Raw genomic sequence first — 15,855 nt, forward strand, 5'->3', positions numbered from 1 at the left:
GGCTGTTGAGTGCGGTACTTCCAATAGTCCAGCCTAGCTGGAGAGGAGAGTAGATGAGGTATATAGAGAGATAAGGTTGCAGAGGGCCTTGGGCACCAAGCCAGGAAGTCTGCCCTTTGTTGGGCAGACCAATTTCTCTCAAACTATATTCCACGAAATACTAAGAGTCTGACAACAGAGACTGGTGAATGCTCTATACTAAGTCCTTAATTCTATCACAATGCTTATAACATTATTAAAGGTTTTGAATCCTTCAGGAGAAAAGACCCATTAGTTGGAAATTACTTATTTTAGAAATTATCTACCTACTGGGGTGGGGGGGAGGCATCGGAAATTTGAAAATTGGCTTTAAGCAAGGTACCAAGGGTGACAATCTAGATGCTTTGGAAGGAGTATAGGCAACAATGGGTTACCATAGGCCGGGTAAATAATCATGGTAATTCTAAGGCATCAGGTCATTGACCTCTCCCTCCTTCATTGTGTAATACTCTGATGAATCATGAACCAAAAGATCTTGCCTTTAGCCTTGCATGGTGCCTATACTCCAAGCAGGAAGCACAGGCGAGCAGGTAGTGAGTTTGAGACCTGCTTGGATTGCATAGTGTCTCACTTCGGGGGCAGGGATGGGAATTATGTTGGCCTCACTATGACCCAAAACAAGTTCACATTCTATGTGCCCACTCAGGCTTGCCTTCCTCCAGAGACTCTTGGCAATGGACAGACAGACAGACGGGTGGACAACAGAAAGAACACAGGTTTTAATCAGAACACCCTCGTGCCTCAACTTCCTTACAGGTGAAGGAGAGTAATAACCGGTATCTCAGAGGCTGTGGTATGCATTGGTGGGTCACAGAGATAGAGGACATAGCACAGCACACACAACCCAATTAGTGCCAGACGATCTTTAATCGCTTTTCTTTAAGCACCTCTAAGGGTTTTCTGTTTCCTTCACTGAAAAGCCATAGGTCTCAGAGAGCACTCACGCAGAATCCCACCCTTCCCTTGCTCGCTGCCTGCAGACTTAGGTCACAGGTCTTGGAAGCCAGGGCGGGGTAGAGGAAGGGTGGACTCTCCACCGGACAAGGCTACATCTCCCCTGCCATTGACTCAAAGGCTTCAGGCTGGAACTCCAGAAAAGAAAAATCTCCTACAGGAGCGGAACTGGGGAGGAGACAGGCATCAGAATAGCTCCAGGAAGAGAGGAAGGGAGTGCTCGTGAATGAGAATAGAGCACGAGCCATGGGAAAAGAATTCCTCACGCAGGCTGGGAGTGACAGCCAGCAGATGCGACTTGTGCCTCCATATCCAGCAGGAATTAGAACACCGTGGAGCATCGGCCTCATGGTCAGGAATGACCCTGATGTTCACAGTGGAGACACCCCTTTGCCTTGACAGAAGAGTTATTCAGTGACTGTGACGGTCTTTCCAAAACAAATAAATTACTAAAGAAAGACCTTGTGCAATGATCTTCCACTTAATGGATGCGTTTGATTCGAAGTTAGTTAAGCAATGGCAATAGGTTTTGTGGCTGATAGTAGGACCCCACCACCTTACCAATGCCACCACCAAATGGGTGGGATCTTCTGGTGCCCAGCCCAGTTCACAAGAACCAACTCAAGACTGTGGTTTGGGCCTCAACAGGTTCTCTACATATATTCTGGAGCTCCGGGCAGCAACTCTGGAGGCTCCACTCATTCCCAGTTCATGGTACTGGTTCAGGTCACTTAAGAAGAGGACATTAAAACCAAAACAGACTTTCCCTGTATCAGAGAGGGCCTGCAGGAGCTTCAGCAAGGTCCTCAGAGTGAGTTACCCTGTCCACATCCGGGCTGCTCCCCAAATCCTGTCCTGTCTGTGTTTGTTTCTCGCTGGGCTGAGGAACTCACTCACTACTTGATTGCACATGAGGGCCCCAGCTAAGCCGTTCTACTTTGCTGAAGTTCTCTGTTCTTGTAGATAGCCCTAGATGTGCTCACTCTCAAAAATTTATTTATTTTTATTTTATGTGCAGAAGTGTTTTTGCTCGCATGTGTTATCTAAGTGAAGTTGTCAGAATTCCTGGAGCTGGCATTACAGACACTAGTGAACTGCCATTGTGGGTGCTGGGAATTGAACCCGGGTCCTCTGGAAGAGCAGGCAGTGCTTTTAACCACTGAGCCATCTCTCCTGCCCCCAAGATGTGCTCATTTTTTAAAAATGTTTTAAGCGTGTACTGTGTTCAAAACCTGGAAGGACACACACATTTCTAGCAGTAGAAATGTGTTCTGCTGCTAAAAAGTATGGTAATAATGCTCCTGTGTCCCGAAAGTTTGCCTTGCTGGTGCTGAGGCTGTGCTCCCAGCTGCTACACAGACCTGCTGGTTGGGGTGTGAGGAGGATTACACTCAAAGGTGCACATCTGCCTCCCCTCCCCAGAGGAATGCACATGGGACCTTGGCATTCATGCAGCATCCATAAATGGAACTTCCTCCCTGGCCCTAGCTTCAAATCTGGGCTTCTACAAAATGGGACATTCAATTAGCTCTCCTTATACTGAGTTCCAGCCTGGTGCTGTCTACCTGAGCCTGGTGTGTGAGCCATGCTCCAAGGCTCCCTAATTCTTGCTAAGTCATTTGTGTTTCACGCTGTGATTTGCATACTGGAGAAACAGGTCCACTGCCACTGCTCTTGGGACAGGTGGGTTAAGAATGGAAAGGAAGCTTTCTGAGAGGAATCATAGGTCATCCACACCCAGAGTGAGACACTTTCTCACTCCCCAGTCTCCTCCTTGGCTCCCTACCTGACCCGAGGTTCATGTGCTTGGCAGAAGGCCACATGATGTAAACCAGTTTCCCTTTGTAGAGTTATTAAACTGCTTTGGAGACAAAAGATTTTTTTTTTAACCTGACACTCTCTTTCTTTCCAGAAAAATCAAACCTCATTTTTCCATCACTAGCAAGAGAAGGAACGGAAATGACGATTCTGTCGAGCACTGAGTTAGACACTGGGCTAGAAGCCTAATTACCGGCAACTGCCACCATCATCACGCTAGGTGGACACTAGGGTACCCATGGCACAGGTGGAGAGATCCAGGCAGAAGAGGCTGTGTTGCTCGAGGCCACAGGGAGCTCCGAACTACATGGAAGAATTGTCTTTCTGAGTCTACGGTCTAACTCAAGGGCTGCTGGCCTCGGTAGGAAATTACTGCTTTACACTGCGTCCTGGTTTTCAGAACTTCTCTCTCCAGTCTTGGGAGAAAAGAAGTCATCCCAGGGAGTGATGGAGCTGTCATCTGGGACAGGCTACGGAATATCTGGAGCTTCAGGCTCCTCTCCCGCACCCGTCTGACATACTTAACAAACACCCACATCTCAACAGCAGATATCCGGCTTGTATAAGTGAGTGGAAGGCACTGGCCTGGGAATCTCAGCTGCCTTAGTTGGTAGAGCTAACAGCCCTTCCTCTAGGCTCCACTACTCCCAACCTGAATCAGGGAGAGTCTCAGACTCAGTCACAACTGTATGCTTTTATGGGTTTCTCCATAAATTCCATGAGCATCTTTGGGGTTTCCAGGTGCTAACATTGGTCCTGGCTCACAACAAGTGCCTACAAATGGGCGGATGGATAGACAGACAGAATGAAGCAGAAAAACATCTGGCACAGTGGTTTATGTTTCTCTCCCCCTAGAAACAGTAATCATGTCCCCACGAGAGGTCAGAACACGTTCTTCCAGGATCTGTGGGAATGCCTCATGAGCACCCCAAACCCTATGCTCTGGGGTTTCAAACTCATTGAACAAAACCTCAATGACTAACAACCACAGCCTGGAGAATGTGGCTGTCGGAGGTCAGCCACTTCCCTGTTTCCTTGGTACCCAGCACATCCTGTGACACACGGCTCTCACAAGACAGCACAGCAGAAGCCAATGGGGAAAGGGTTCAGCGAAGAGGCAAAAGCCTTGCTCCTAGACCACAGGGCTCTTAGTAATCTAGCAAGTCCGTGAGTGGAATGAAAAGAAACTTATTGGACTGAAAATGACCATTGACCTACGACAGTCTAGTGACCCGAGGCTCACCCAACACTCATTTCACTCATCAAACACTCACTGCACACTCGTTAAGGGTGTGAGGAGAGTAGGAAGGACCTATGATGGAGGATGAGGCTACCTATTTTAGACAGGGCAGCTGGGGAGGGCTTCTCTGAGAAGGAGACCTGAAAAATAGTCAAACGGCAGGCAAGGTGCTGCCTTCCGAAGAGGAGCCAGGACGTAAACCCGCTGCAGCCTAATGTGCACTGCAGAAAAAGGTGGAGCTCCCCATCGCGGAGGTTAGCGATCAGTATCATTTCCTGCCGCCTTCTGGCCACCAAGCAGTACGGAACGGGACAGCTGACACTCTGGAGGTGGCAGGCGCTGAGTGTGCTTCTCCGTGCTGTGGCTCCCTCCCGTTTTCACAAGACTTGTCTTCACGTATCTGCTTCAGCAGACCACAGTTGCAAATAGCCGTAATAACCCGCTCATCTCCCGATCGCTTGGGCACAAGGTGCCTCGCTATCGTCACTGTCTTCCTAGGGCCTCTGTCTGAACTCTTGAAGCACCGTGACCATGCCTTACCAAATTCCATCTTCCCACTCCTATCATGGCACTTGGTACCTATCAGCTGTTCACTAAATATTTGCCAAATGCTGAATGGGTGGCTTTCTTGTGGATGATCCCAGGTCGGAGGCATCCCAGGAGCCCTGGATGGTATCTGAGAATCTGGTACACAGTGGAGACACCAGGTGTGCGACATAAATGGGTGTCTGCCCTGGGGTTGGTGTTTATCCAGCTAACGACACTGTCCTCGTGCCCTGACCGTGGAGGCAAAGGACCAATCTAGATGTGGTCCTCAGGGATGTGGGCCAAGGCCCTGAGGTGGGAGGCATGGTGTGTGCTTCTATGTGCTGTAGCAATCTCTAACAAACCTTAACCTCATTCTTAAGCTTCCATGCCCAGAGATAATTTGGTATTTCGTCCACGGTTTTTCCAAGCCACCCATTTCGCAAATCCAAACCCACTCTGGAGCGCTTTTCAAAGCTCTGGAAGCTGCTGCTGCTGCTGCTGCTGATGATGATGATGATGGTGATGATGGTGATGATGGCTGAAGCTGACAGGCCTGCCGTGGGGATGCCTGGTGTTTTTAGTCAGCCCGTCTTTGAACTCCAGGCTTACATGGCCAGAAGTCTGGCTCTCATGACTTCCCTTCCTCTTTCATCACACAGAGGACTTTAAACTTCTTCCAAATAGAAACATGCAGACTGTGTAATAAACAGCACCAACTCCCACTCCTTCTTCTTTCATTTGACAGATGGAGAACGTAGGGCCGGATTAGTGCTAACCACTCTTTAAGACAGACGTGACAGTGTCCATTTTACAGATGAGTAGACAGAGGCTGCCGAGTCTCTCACTCATAGCTCACAGCTAGCTAACAGCAGAATCAGTATCTGTCTGATTCTAGAGGCAAAAGCAACCCAGGTGCGCTGTGCTCAGCTGGTTCCCATATGAGCCTCCCCAATGTTCCAGGGAAGCCGTGGATCTCAGGCTGTCAGAGAAAGCTCAGGGTACGTGGAGGGTAGACCAGGATCCAGGTCCAACTGTAGCACTTCCTGGGGTCCAACTTAAAAGCCCTGAGAGTGGGAGGAAGGGCTTGTCTCACTGATGACAAGATTTCCACTCCCAGGCAGTGAGTTTCAAACCTCCTTGAGGGAAGTTTTGCGAGTGGGACCTGGGAAGGACTGGGATTTGTGTGGAACATCACACAAAGCCAAGGGCTAGGAAGGAGCAGTGCTCCAATTGCCAGCCTTTTACTTCTGAGATTATTTTAAGGCAGATAACCTTGGGGCGGGGCGGTGCTGGGAGGAGAGCTGTGTGTGTGGGCGTCTTCAAGAATGGGCACGGTCACGGTATATATGCATCTCTGCACAAGTTCCCAAGATCCTGCAGTTGTGTGTAATGAGAGGGGGTGTGTGTGTGTGTGTGTGTGTGTGTGTGTGTGTGTGTGTGTGAGAGAGAGAGAGAGAGAGAGAGAGAGAATATACCAAGAGACAAGGGCTAAGCATGTCCCCTCTCCCCTCCTCTCTCTCCCTCCCTCCTCTCTTCCAGCAGGAAGAAGGCACTACGTATTTCCCTCCCTCAAAGGGATACAAATAAATCTCCGATGACAACGCACGCCTCGCTCAGTCATCCTTTGTACCAACTCCCTTCTGTGACCACAGCTAGTGAAAGGCTGGAGTGCAGTGAGGCAGGCCAGGCGAGGGTGTGGAACCACCTCAACTGTGAAAGCAGATGTGAAGAAGGGCAGGTGTCTTCTCCTTCAGGTGTGGCTGAAATGAGGTCAAGAGCTCGCATTCCTTTCGTTTTTTTCTGAGGTTCTCCCCTCCCCCTGTAGCCAATATAAAGAGAAGAAGCAACAGTGCCCCTTGGGAAGACCACCCTTCAAGTGTCTTTCTGTTCTCCTGGCTCTATTGTGTCGGTATTAACTTCTCAGATTCAAGTCTATTTCCACAAACAAGATAATCAAAGCCAAGACCACAAGCTACAAAGAGAAGCAAATGCTTTGTCGTGACCTATAGCATAGTGCCTGGCACCCAGCAGGACCCCCAAACCTGCACCCCAAACATGTCAACACACACCTGGGCAGCTACAAAGGCCATCCTGCCCAGTGCTGACTTCAAAAGAATCCAGTATTTTTCTCTTGAAATAGAATGAAGGGATGTGGGGTAGGGGTGGAGGGAATGAACACATACAATTCTCCTAAGCACTTTTACAAAATACTGAAATTACGTTTGCGAAATTGCTTCCAGCCCTGGTAAAATACACACATGGAACAGAAACCTAAATATCTGCTAAATTATCCTTTTTAAGAGCAAAACAAAAACAAGCAAATGAAGAATGGAGGGGGTGCCATTCGTGAATAAATAAGGCCCAGGTTTGAATGTTTTTATAGGCTGGGGCCTACCTTTCAGCATTGCATCCTGGGTAATGGGAAGCCAGAGGCCTCTGAACTTGGAAAGCAGTGGGGAAAAAGCAAAACAAAACAAACTCTGTTGGGTTTTTTTTTTTTCCAATTCCTAATTATGTTTTTTAAATAAGTTGAAATCAAAATGTTCTTTTTCCAAACGGCTTCCACTTTTGGAGCTATGTCTGACCTCCCTGCACCTACTCGCTCTGAACTCCACTGGAGCAGCTGAAGAAAGCAGGAAGTGCCTTGGCTGCGGACCTCACTCAAAGCGGGAGGAAAGGTGGGGAAAGACTGGCAAAGGAAAGCAGAGCAGCCTGCTGGCCAGCTTGAGTGTTGGGAGCCTGGCCACCTGCACGGTCTGAGCATGTCCGAGGAAGCCAGCTGGGGAAGGACGTGCAGATCAAAATCGCATCTCCACCCTCCAAGGCAAATGAACTCAGACACACTTCTTACTGTTCCTGGATCCAGGAAACAGGTATATGTACTAAAAGTACTCTGTAGGGGCTGGAGAGCACCGGCTGTCCTTCCAGAGGACCCGGGTTCAATTCCCAGCACCCACATGGCAGCTCACCACTGTCTGCAACTCAAGCTCCAAAAATTCTGACACCCTCACACAGATATATACAAGCAAAACACCAGTGTACATTAAATAAATAAACAAATCTTTAAAAAAAAAAAAGAAGTACTTTGTAACAGCCAAGATCACTCTCAGCAAGTGAGATAATGAAGGCCAGAGAGACAGCTCAGAGGGTAAAGGCAACTTGCTACCGGACACTGCAAGCGAACATGATTACCCAAGTTCAGTCCCTGGAAGCCAGGGGAGGGTGGAAGACAGAATCGAATCTGACTGTCATAGACACAGCAGGGCATGTGTGCGCCTCCTCCCATATCAATGACTTAAAACTTCATTGAGTGACACAACGAAGCTCCCTGAAGTTCTTCAATGGGTACACTGTGGGAACAAACCCAGACGGTGTGCGATGCAAAGAACCAGAGCAGAAGCCTTGGATTTGACGGTCACTGCTGGTGCTTTTGCAGATTTGACAGTTCACTTGGATTCTCAGGATCTAAGCATCTTTTCCTACTCCAGAGCAATGTCTACAACAAGGTTATGATTGGACAAGCAGCGATTGTACCATAAACTACTAGGCAAGTACTTTCTATCACTCTATAATTTCAAAATGGACACACAGTTCTTATCTACCGGCAGGGCGAATAGACTTTTATCTGAAAAATAGAAAAAGTCTAGAAATTAACAGGGCTTTCTGCTACGTTGTGCAGTGTTGTGCTCCAATGAGATTTAACGTGCCCGGGTCTTTTTTTCCAAGGATTTCACACAAACTATGTCCTCAGGGATGCCAAGGCGGCAAGCTACGGTTGGGTCTGCCCCTGTTAGAAACTTACCACCAGATACAGCATGGTAAACATGGAGAAGGAGGCGTGGCCCGAGAAGAAGGACTTCCTGCAAGAACAAGAAGGGGCCATGAAAGGACTATAGTCATATCCCCAATGTCCGCTCTCCTGTCTTCCCTTCCTAGCCTCTGACCTTGACAGCAGACACAATCTTGTTCATTTCTGCATCCTTGGTAGTGCTTTGGAAACATGCCTGGAACTTAGCAGGCATGCATAAATAAGCAAGAGAAGGAATAAATGAATGAAGGGATTTACCAGTGCTGTATCACAATGATGTATTTACACATCTGTCTCAAGCATTAGGCTACGAGTTCTTCCAGAGTAGGTACCACGCTTTCTCCCTCATCTAAACCAGAGCCCGGCCCCTGGGGTGTTCAGTAGACGCTCTCTAGAGGACCCTGTGTCAAGAAGGGCCCTTGCTGTGTCTGTGTGGCGGTGGCCTCCTACCTGGCCTCCTGTACTTTGCTGTCTTCTCCTCTGCACCTGTAGTTCTGAATGTAGCCCTCGGAGCAGTTGATCTGGCTGAAATCGGGGTTACAGACGCTCAGGAAGTGAGGCCGCAGGCGCCCGATGGACACTTTGGCGATGTCTGTGAAGGACTGGCTAATGGCACAGCCAAAGAGGAAGCAGCCCACTTGCTTATACAGAGCGGCCACATAAGGGTTCTGAATGGTGGATCGGGACTTCTCCTTGAGGTAATAGATCCGGTAGAATTCCCCTGTGATGATCTGAAAGGAAACCAATAAGGAAGTTAGGGAGAGCTGAGACATCCGTAAAGTGACCTTGCAGACCACAGTTGGTGACAATAGGAGAATATAGTCAGTATTTAACTATAAGGTACAGAATCTTAATGTCCTACTTAAATATGTATATTTAAATAAACACAAGAGGATCAACCAAAGTGGGAATGACATGGCTGTTATTTCCTTCTTTAAAAAGATTCTTACATTGTTACAGTATCTCTGTAACAATAATAAAACCCACCAAGTATAAATATATGTATAAACATGTGTGTTTGAGACTAATGTGTGTACATATATATGTATATATATATATATATATACACACACACACACACACACATATATATATGCACATCAAAAAAGACTCAACTATAAAAAACAAAAGAGAATAAAGACTCAAAGGCACAGTTTAGAGTGGCTACATACTGGGTGGTGGTGGTGCACACCTTTAAAGCCAGCACTAGGAGGCAGAGGCCGGCACATCTTTGTGAGTTCAAGGCCAGCCTGGTCTAAAAGAGCTAGTTCCAGGACAGGCAGGACTGTTACACAGAGAAACCCTGTCTCGAAAACAAACCTACAAAAAAAGAGTGGTTACGTGTCAGGGACCATGTGAGCAAATCTTAGGGTGCTGGGATGTGGGAAGCATTATTAATACTAGTTTGGCCCTGGTGCTAGCGTTAGTGGGCGTTTCCACAGTCCACAGTGAATACAGCAATCAGCTCCTGAGTGAATCCAGGCTCTGCCCCCTTCCCCACGCACTTCAGGTCTAAACCTCTCAAGCTTCACTTGCTTCCCCATAGAAGGAGGTTGCCGGCCTATGAGGAGTCGCTGGTGTATATGAGACAGCACTGGCGGGGAATGTGCTGTGTCATGGGAAGAGAGACTTAATTTACTTTCATTATTTAACAGTTAGCCATTTAATTTTCTATACTGAGAACTGAACCCAGGACTGAGTGGCATCTCTAGCCCTATTTTACTTCTTAAACATATAGTATTATGAGAACAACAACAGCAAAACCACCGGTTTAACCTGGGCACAGTGGCATACACCTACAATGCCAGCACTGGGACGATCAAGGCCAGCCTGGGCTCCACAGGGAGACTCTGCCTCAGAAACAAGCAAAAGCAAAAATAACATTGAAATGAAAGTAAGTCAACATTCAACACGGTGCGTTTAGGTGTCCGAATTCCTCAGTCAGGCGTTTACTGTCTCCTTAGATTTTGAAAGCCGAAGAGAGGCCAGCGCACACGTTCTTTCACAATTGTACTCCTTCCCCTAAGCACGGGCCAGCTGTCACTATAAGGTGACTGTGGACGGTGTCTCTCTGTCATTTGGCCAAACTGCCTTTGGCAATGCACACGTGGATGGTGTTTCTTCGTCACTGGACCAAACTGCCTTGGGTGATGAACAACCGTGCAGCCCGCAGCGCTTAACTCCACAGCACAGCTGTGGCCACTTCCTGGTTGCAAGCCCAGGCCAGGGACGGTGACGGTCAGCTCATCACTCACCACAAAATTCCCTTTCACACTTCCTCCCATTGAGGAGGATGAACCGCACTTGCCCTCTCAGAGAGCTGATACGCTCACAACCACAAGGGAAGCAATAGACGGGCACATCCGGGGCACTCCTTGGCAGAGGTTCCGTTATTCCTTTATGGTGGGGTAAGGCATCATGGGCTGAGTTTAATCCAGGTCCTCAAAGGCCTCCAAGTATAGGAAGGAGGGTGTCGAGAACAGACACACCAGCTGGGTCCGGGGACATGCAGGTGCAGGAGCGGGAACAATGCTGACACAAGAGCCCTGGGTGACAAATGCACTGTCTCCGTGAGTGCGACACTTTTCCCAGAGCACACCGAGGATGATTCTCCCGGGGAGGGATGGTTCCAGGCTGGCCCAGTCAGCACACTTGCCTAGCTATTCCCCGAGGAAGCAGAAGTAACTAATATTTAACTCCCCAGAGGTGCTCAGAAACGGTCACTGGAGGAACAGACAAGATGTCAGGGGGCAGAAGAAGAGTCAATCCCCAGAGCTGCACAACTGGAAATGTCCCCTGCTCCTTGCCAATCAGTGTCCCTCTGATAACATGCCACAGGGATTAAAGCCGGAGCGGTATGGCAAGTCACAGGTGAAAGCAGCCATTCTACACCGGCGAGACCAGAGCCCAAATTAACTTGCGTCCAAAGATTGGACCCAGACGCGCTCCCCCTCCGCCCAACGTTTTTTCCTACCGCTCCTGATCTAATTCCCTTTTCCAACCTGTTCAGGCTTCTACCCTACGGAATCTCACAGGCTGACAGGTTCCAGATGTCTGTGACCACAGCCTCGCTGTCTGACTTCTGATTCTTTACTCGCAAATCACACGCAGGTGTGTTTACCTGGAGGGGGACGGACACTGAGCGAGGGAGGGACACTGAGCCATGGCTGGAGCCCTTGCCTGCCGAGGGAATCTGGGTTTGGAACTTCAGGAGAGTAATGCCATCCGCCCTCCTCTCTGCGGTGCTAGCTTTCAAATTAGCTTCCTAACCAAGCAGAGGCAACAGGTGAGAGACAACAGTAGAAGGTTACTTGTGAAACACACCTACAAGCAAGGTGCAGAACCAAGGCCCTGGGCACAACGCCTGCCTTTGGATTGCTCCGCGTTTCCAGGACCAGGCCACTGACTTAGACAAGGAAATCCTGGCTCAAGCACCATTCCATGGTAAGAAGGAACACATATGTGGGTTAAGCATCGTTTACAGGACTAACTGGTTAGTTTTAGGTAAGAGTCGCTCCTGTTCAGGACACTTTCAGGAAAAAGGCTTCCATTCCAGCTCCAGGACTGTCTTCAGCCCCTACCTCTCAACATTTTAAAATCCCTATAGTGGGGCCATCTCAGAGAGCTACGAGTGAAGATCCTGGCAGTGAGGGGAGATCAAGAGGGGAAAATAATAGACCGTATGCTACCTCACACGCCTGACAGTGTTGGTTCCAGCAGCCATTTCTCAGTTCCTTTAAACTATTGTTTCATTTGGCGCACACCCTACCCAGAAGGCAAGCCGGTTGGCTATACAGATGGGGATTCTGGGACTCTGAAGGATGGGTGCTGGTAAGTGACAGAGGAGGAAAGCCCATGGCCTCTCAGTTCAAAGATACTGTGTGGGCAGCTCAGAGATTAGCTTGTTAGTTCTATTGTTATCAAAACCATTTTCTGTGGTGGAGAAGACATCGTGTGTCCCCAGGACAGCCAGGCTGAAGCCACTTAGCAGACACAAGGCTCCGGGACCACATGGCTCCTGGAGCCGCCCTGACAGATTGCACAGTTAATGAGCAGCAAATTATGTATTTTCTCCATCCCCTCGTACAGAAGGGTCGAGGAGTCGACAACACGGTCATAAATCATCATTATGAACCAGGGGGACTCAGCTTCTTGTAATCCTAACCTTTAAAAGCTATTTAATGAAACTCGGGCTGCACCTCTGCAGGAGAGGCGAGGACTTAAACCGTTCCCTGACACGTTACTCACCTCCTCTGGAGCCCCAGATTTACTGCTTTCGGACTTTATTCATTATTCACAATGTTTTCATTCCTGGGCCATAAAATGAGCACCCCCCTCCCCTCCAAAGGCTTGGTCCCCACCCCCAGGCCCTCATTTCTGCCTCAGTCAGCAAGGTTCTGATATGTAAATTTCACTTTGGAGAAAAAAAAACCGCCTTCCTTCCATGTTGATCTCTTTCTGAAGCGGCTAGCAGCAAATCTGGGGTTGATGGCGGGCTGCCAGCCCGGCAGAGTGCTCTCCCCTACCTGCCTTTTAAGGTCCTTGGCCCGGAGTCTGGAAACTCATACAGAGGAAAGCAGGGCAATTAAACTACGAGGGGACAGAAAGGGACTGGTCCTGGCCAGCAAGACAGTGCTTGGGAAGTTGTCCCCAACGGTAAGAGAGAGCCTCTTCCTGCCTTCTGTGGTGAACAAGAGCCCAGACACCCACATCTTTTCAGATTTCTGGAGAGGAAAGGGAGAGGGACATTAGGCCAGCCATAGTGGGAAGGCCAGGGTATGGTATGGAGAACAAACTGGGAGCCAGTAAGACTCAGTGTGATCCCATCTATTACTTTCCAGCCAGATGACTTCACCTATCTGGGCTTAGGTGTCTCCTTACAGAAAACAGCATTAACATCCACCCCGTGAGACTGGCAGGGGATTCAACAGGTGGTATGCCACATGCTTGGCACCTCCAAAGCTTCATTTTCGTTTGAGTTCTTCTTCTTCTTCCTCTTCCTCTCCTTCTCCTTTCTCTCCTCCTCCTTCTTCCATGATTAGGAAGGGTTGGGCAATACAATAATTTTTAAAAAAAATTCAAAGCACTATTTAAGAATATCATTTCCAAGAGTTCTTTGGAAAACAACATTTCAGACTGGATGTAAGGAGCATAACTTGCCAGGGGAGAGGCAGGAAACGTGTGTGTGGTGATGTTGGTTTTGATCTTTCCAGGCAACAAAGCAGAAGAAAAGAAACTCACTGCAGAAGGACCCCCTCAACCCCCCACTCAGCCACTCTGTGTTATTTTAAACACTCCACTCTATTTATAAATTACCCCCCGCAAAGTAATATTTTTACACATTATGTCCTAACAATTCTTCTTCTAGAGACTGAGAACCCTTCCCCCGTTGACTCTGAAGGGCTAACGTCCCTATCTATATTCTGTTCAGCTTTAATAATATTTACACAGCATTTTACAGCTCACAAAGCTCTCTTCCCTCTGCCCTGTTGTCTGCCTCTAACGGCACCCCGCAGGTCACAGTGTGACTACCAATGCTTTCTAAGAGAAAGTGGTGAAGGCCAGGGAGGCCAGTGAGTCACCCTGAATGAAAAAGGGGCACAGCTTGGCAGCCCCATCCCTGACACCTGGCCTCCTCCCTCTCACTCCTGTGTTCTTCCTGATGGTGCCAAGGAAGCCGTTTCTTTAAAAAGCCCCAGCAGGTAGCTAGCTGGTCCTTATGTCCCAAAGACAGAAGCATACAGTAAGATCCTCTACTCTTATAGTATAAGCTCATACGTTTAAGTCCTTGTTAGCCACCAGCCCGAGTTGGTTGTTTTGCCCTACTCCAACCCCTACAGCTCATGTTTATGGGTTAACAAATTTCTTTGTGCCCATTAAAGATTCACTCAACCAACATTTGATGATGGAGAATCATTTTTCTCAGTTCTTTCTCAGTCTCGAGGCAAAGGAAAAAATATAATAAACTTGGGTTCTGCCTCTCAAGATGGAGCAGGAACGAAGCTGTACTTCCCCGGAAGCCAAATGTTCCATCTACTAAAGGAAACTGCCAAGCCTTTACTAAAGTATAAGTAAGTGACTGGAAAATTCCCACTATCTTCAGCCCATCGGCAGTACAGGGGCATGCTGGCTGGGAAAGACAGTGAGGACACAGGCATTTCGAAGGCCACCAGTGGTGATTCTGGGCTCTATGGGTATGTCTGACGTCTAAGACATGGATGACAAAGAGGCCAGAAAAGACCTCAGAAGACCATATGGCTGCAGTCAGCATGGCTACCATGTCCCCACAGGCCATGAAGAACACAGCTTCAAGTGCCATTGTTTTCCCAAAATGGCAGGATCTTGCATCCAAAGGCCTCCTTGAAGAGATCCTCTGCCAGCCCACGGGAGAGTTGGCTGGCAGCTCTCTGTAGAGTGATGCACACTCCCACACGCACACCCCTTGTCTGTGTGTAACATCGTAGCACTGTGTGTTTCTTCCTGTTCCTAAGCTATGCCCTCGTTTCCAATGTTTCCACATAAACTCGAGTCTTCGGTGAGTTGTGGCCCCAGCCCTCGGCTGCGACTTCAGCTGCTTCCGTGGCTCTGGGAAGATGGTCTCCTACAGGGCAAAGGCTCCCCATCAATCCTGTTCCAGCCTTCTGCCAACTCACCCAAGTGGACGTGATACCAGTCGGTCAAACTAAACAAGCTCAAGATTAAACCCAGCCCTGCCCTTCACCACCAAACTGCTTCCCTCATCCCTGGATTTCTGGTCCATGTGTCCCTAAACCTAACTGCAAAGACCCAGATTCTTAAGACCTCTCTCTTCTCCTTATTCCACTGCCATGGGCTTCTATTTGCCCTGCCATTACAAGGTCCCTCACATCAACTTTTCTCTCCTGTTCCCCTTGAATTGCCACCATGGCGGTTCAGGCTTCATTCTGACCGTGGTTAGAAAACTGACCAAGCTAACTTGAAACAATAGTCTCATCAATTTCTATCAATTAACTGGAGTGAAAATTCCTGAGAGTCAGAGACCTCGACAATCTCGCTCCATTCTTTGTCTACCTGAACTCCGCCAGCACCCTTGGCCCCGTTTCTCCAGCCAAACAGGTCTGCTCTGCAGTTCCTGCAAGGGCACTGGAGTTGCAAAATCGCCTCCATTGTTACAGAAATCCCCTTCTCCCTGCAAGTCAAGGTCTCTGATGAAAATCCCACCCTTCCCCTCCAAAGTACCGCTCAAGTGCCAGCGAGTCTTGGCACCACGGTCGGGCTTTTCCACCTCTGCACCTGGAGTCACTAGATGCGCTAAACCTGGCTCCTTATCCACGTGAGGGTGGTGCTGGTATCAGCAGCTTGAGTGGTTTCTGATAATTAGATAGGACACGTGCTCATTACAACTGATGATCAAGTCGGCGTGCGTGTGAAAAGAGCCCAAAGTTCTAATCCCCTGGATTCAAGGGTCCTTCACACTGCACACCAACCT

The 15,855-nt window shown here is 48.6% G+C and overlaps 1 protein-coding gene across 1 annotated transcript in view; it reads right to left on the minus strand.

Annotated features, from left to right (window-relative positions):
- Plpp3 (phospholipid phosphatase 3) overlaps positions 1-15,855 on the minus strand; it is a 77,423-nt gene that overhangs the window by 16,821 nt on the left and 44,747 nt on the right. Inside the window, exons 3-4 of the mRNA XM_048453240.3 lie at positions 8,838-9,118; positions 8,382-8,439 (exon numbers count right to left, since the gene is read on the minus strand). Coding sequence (XP_048309197.1) covers positions 8,382-8,439; positions 8,838-9,118 — 339 coding nt within the window. The remainder of the gene's footprint in view (positions 1-8,381; positions 8,440-8,837; positions 9,119-15,855) is intronic.

Source organism: Myodes glareolus, chromosome 3, assembly GCF_982192425.1.
Source record: "Myodes glareolus chromosome 3, mMyoGla1.1, whole genome shotgun sequence".
Taxonomy (NCBI): Eukaryota; Metazoa; Chordata; class Mammalia; order Rodentia; family Cricetidae; genus Myodes; species Myodes glareolus.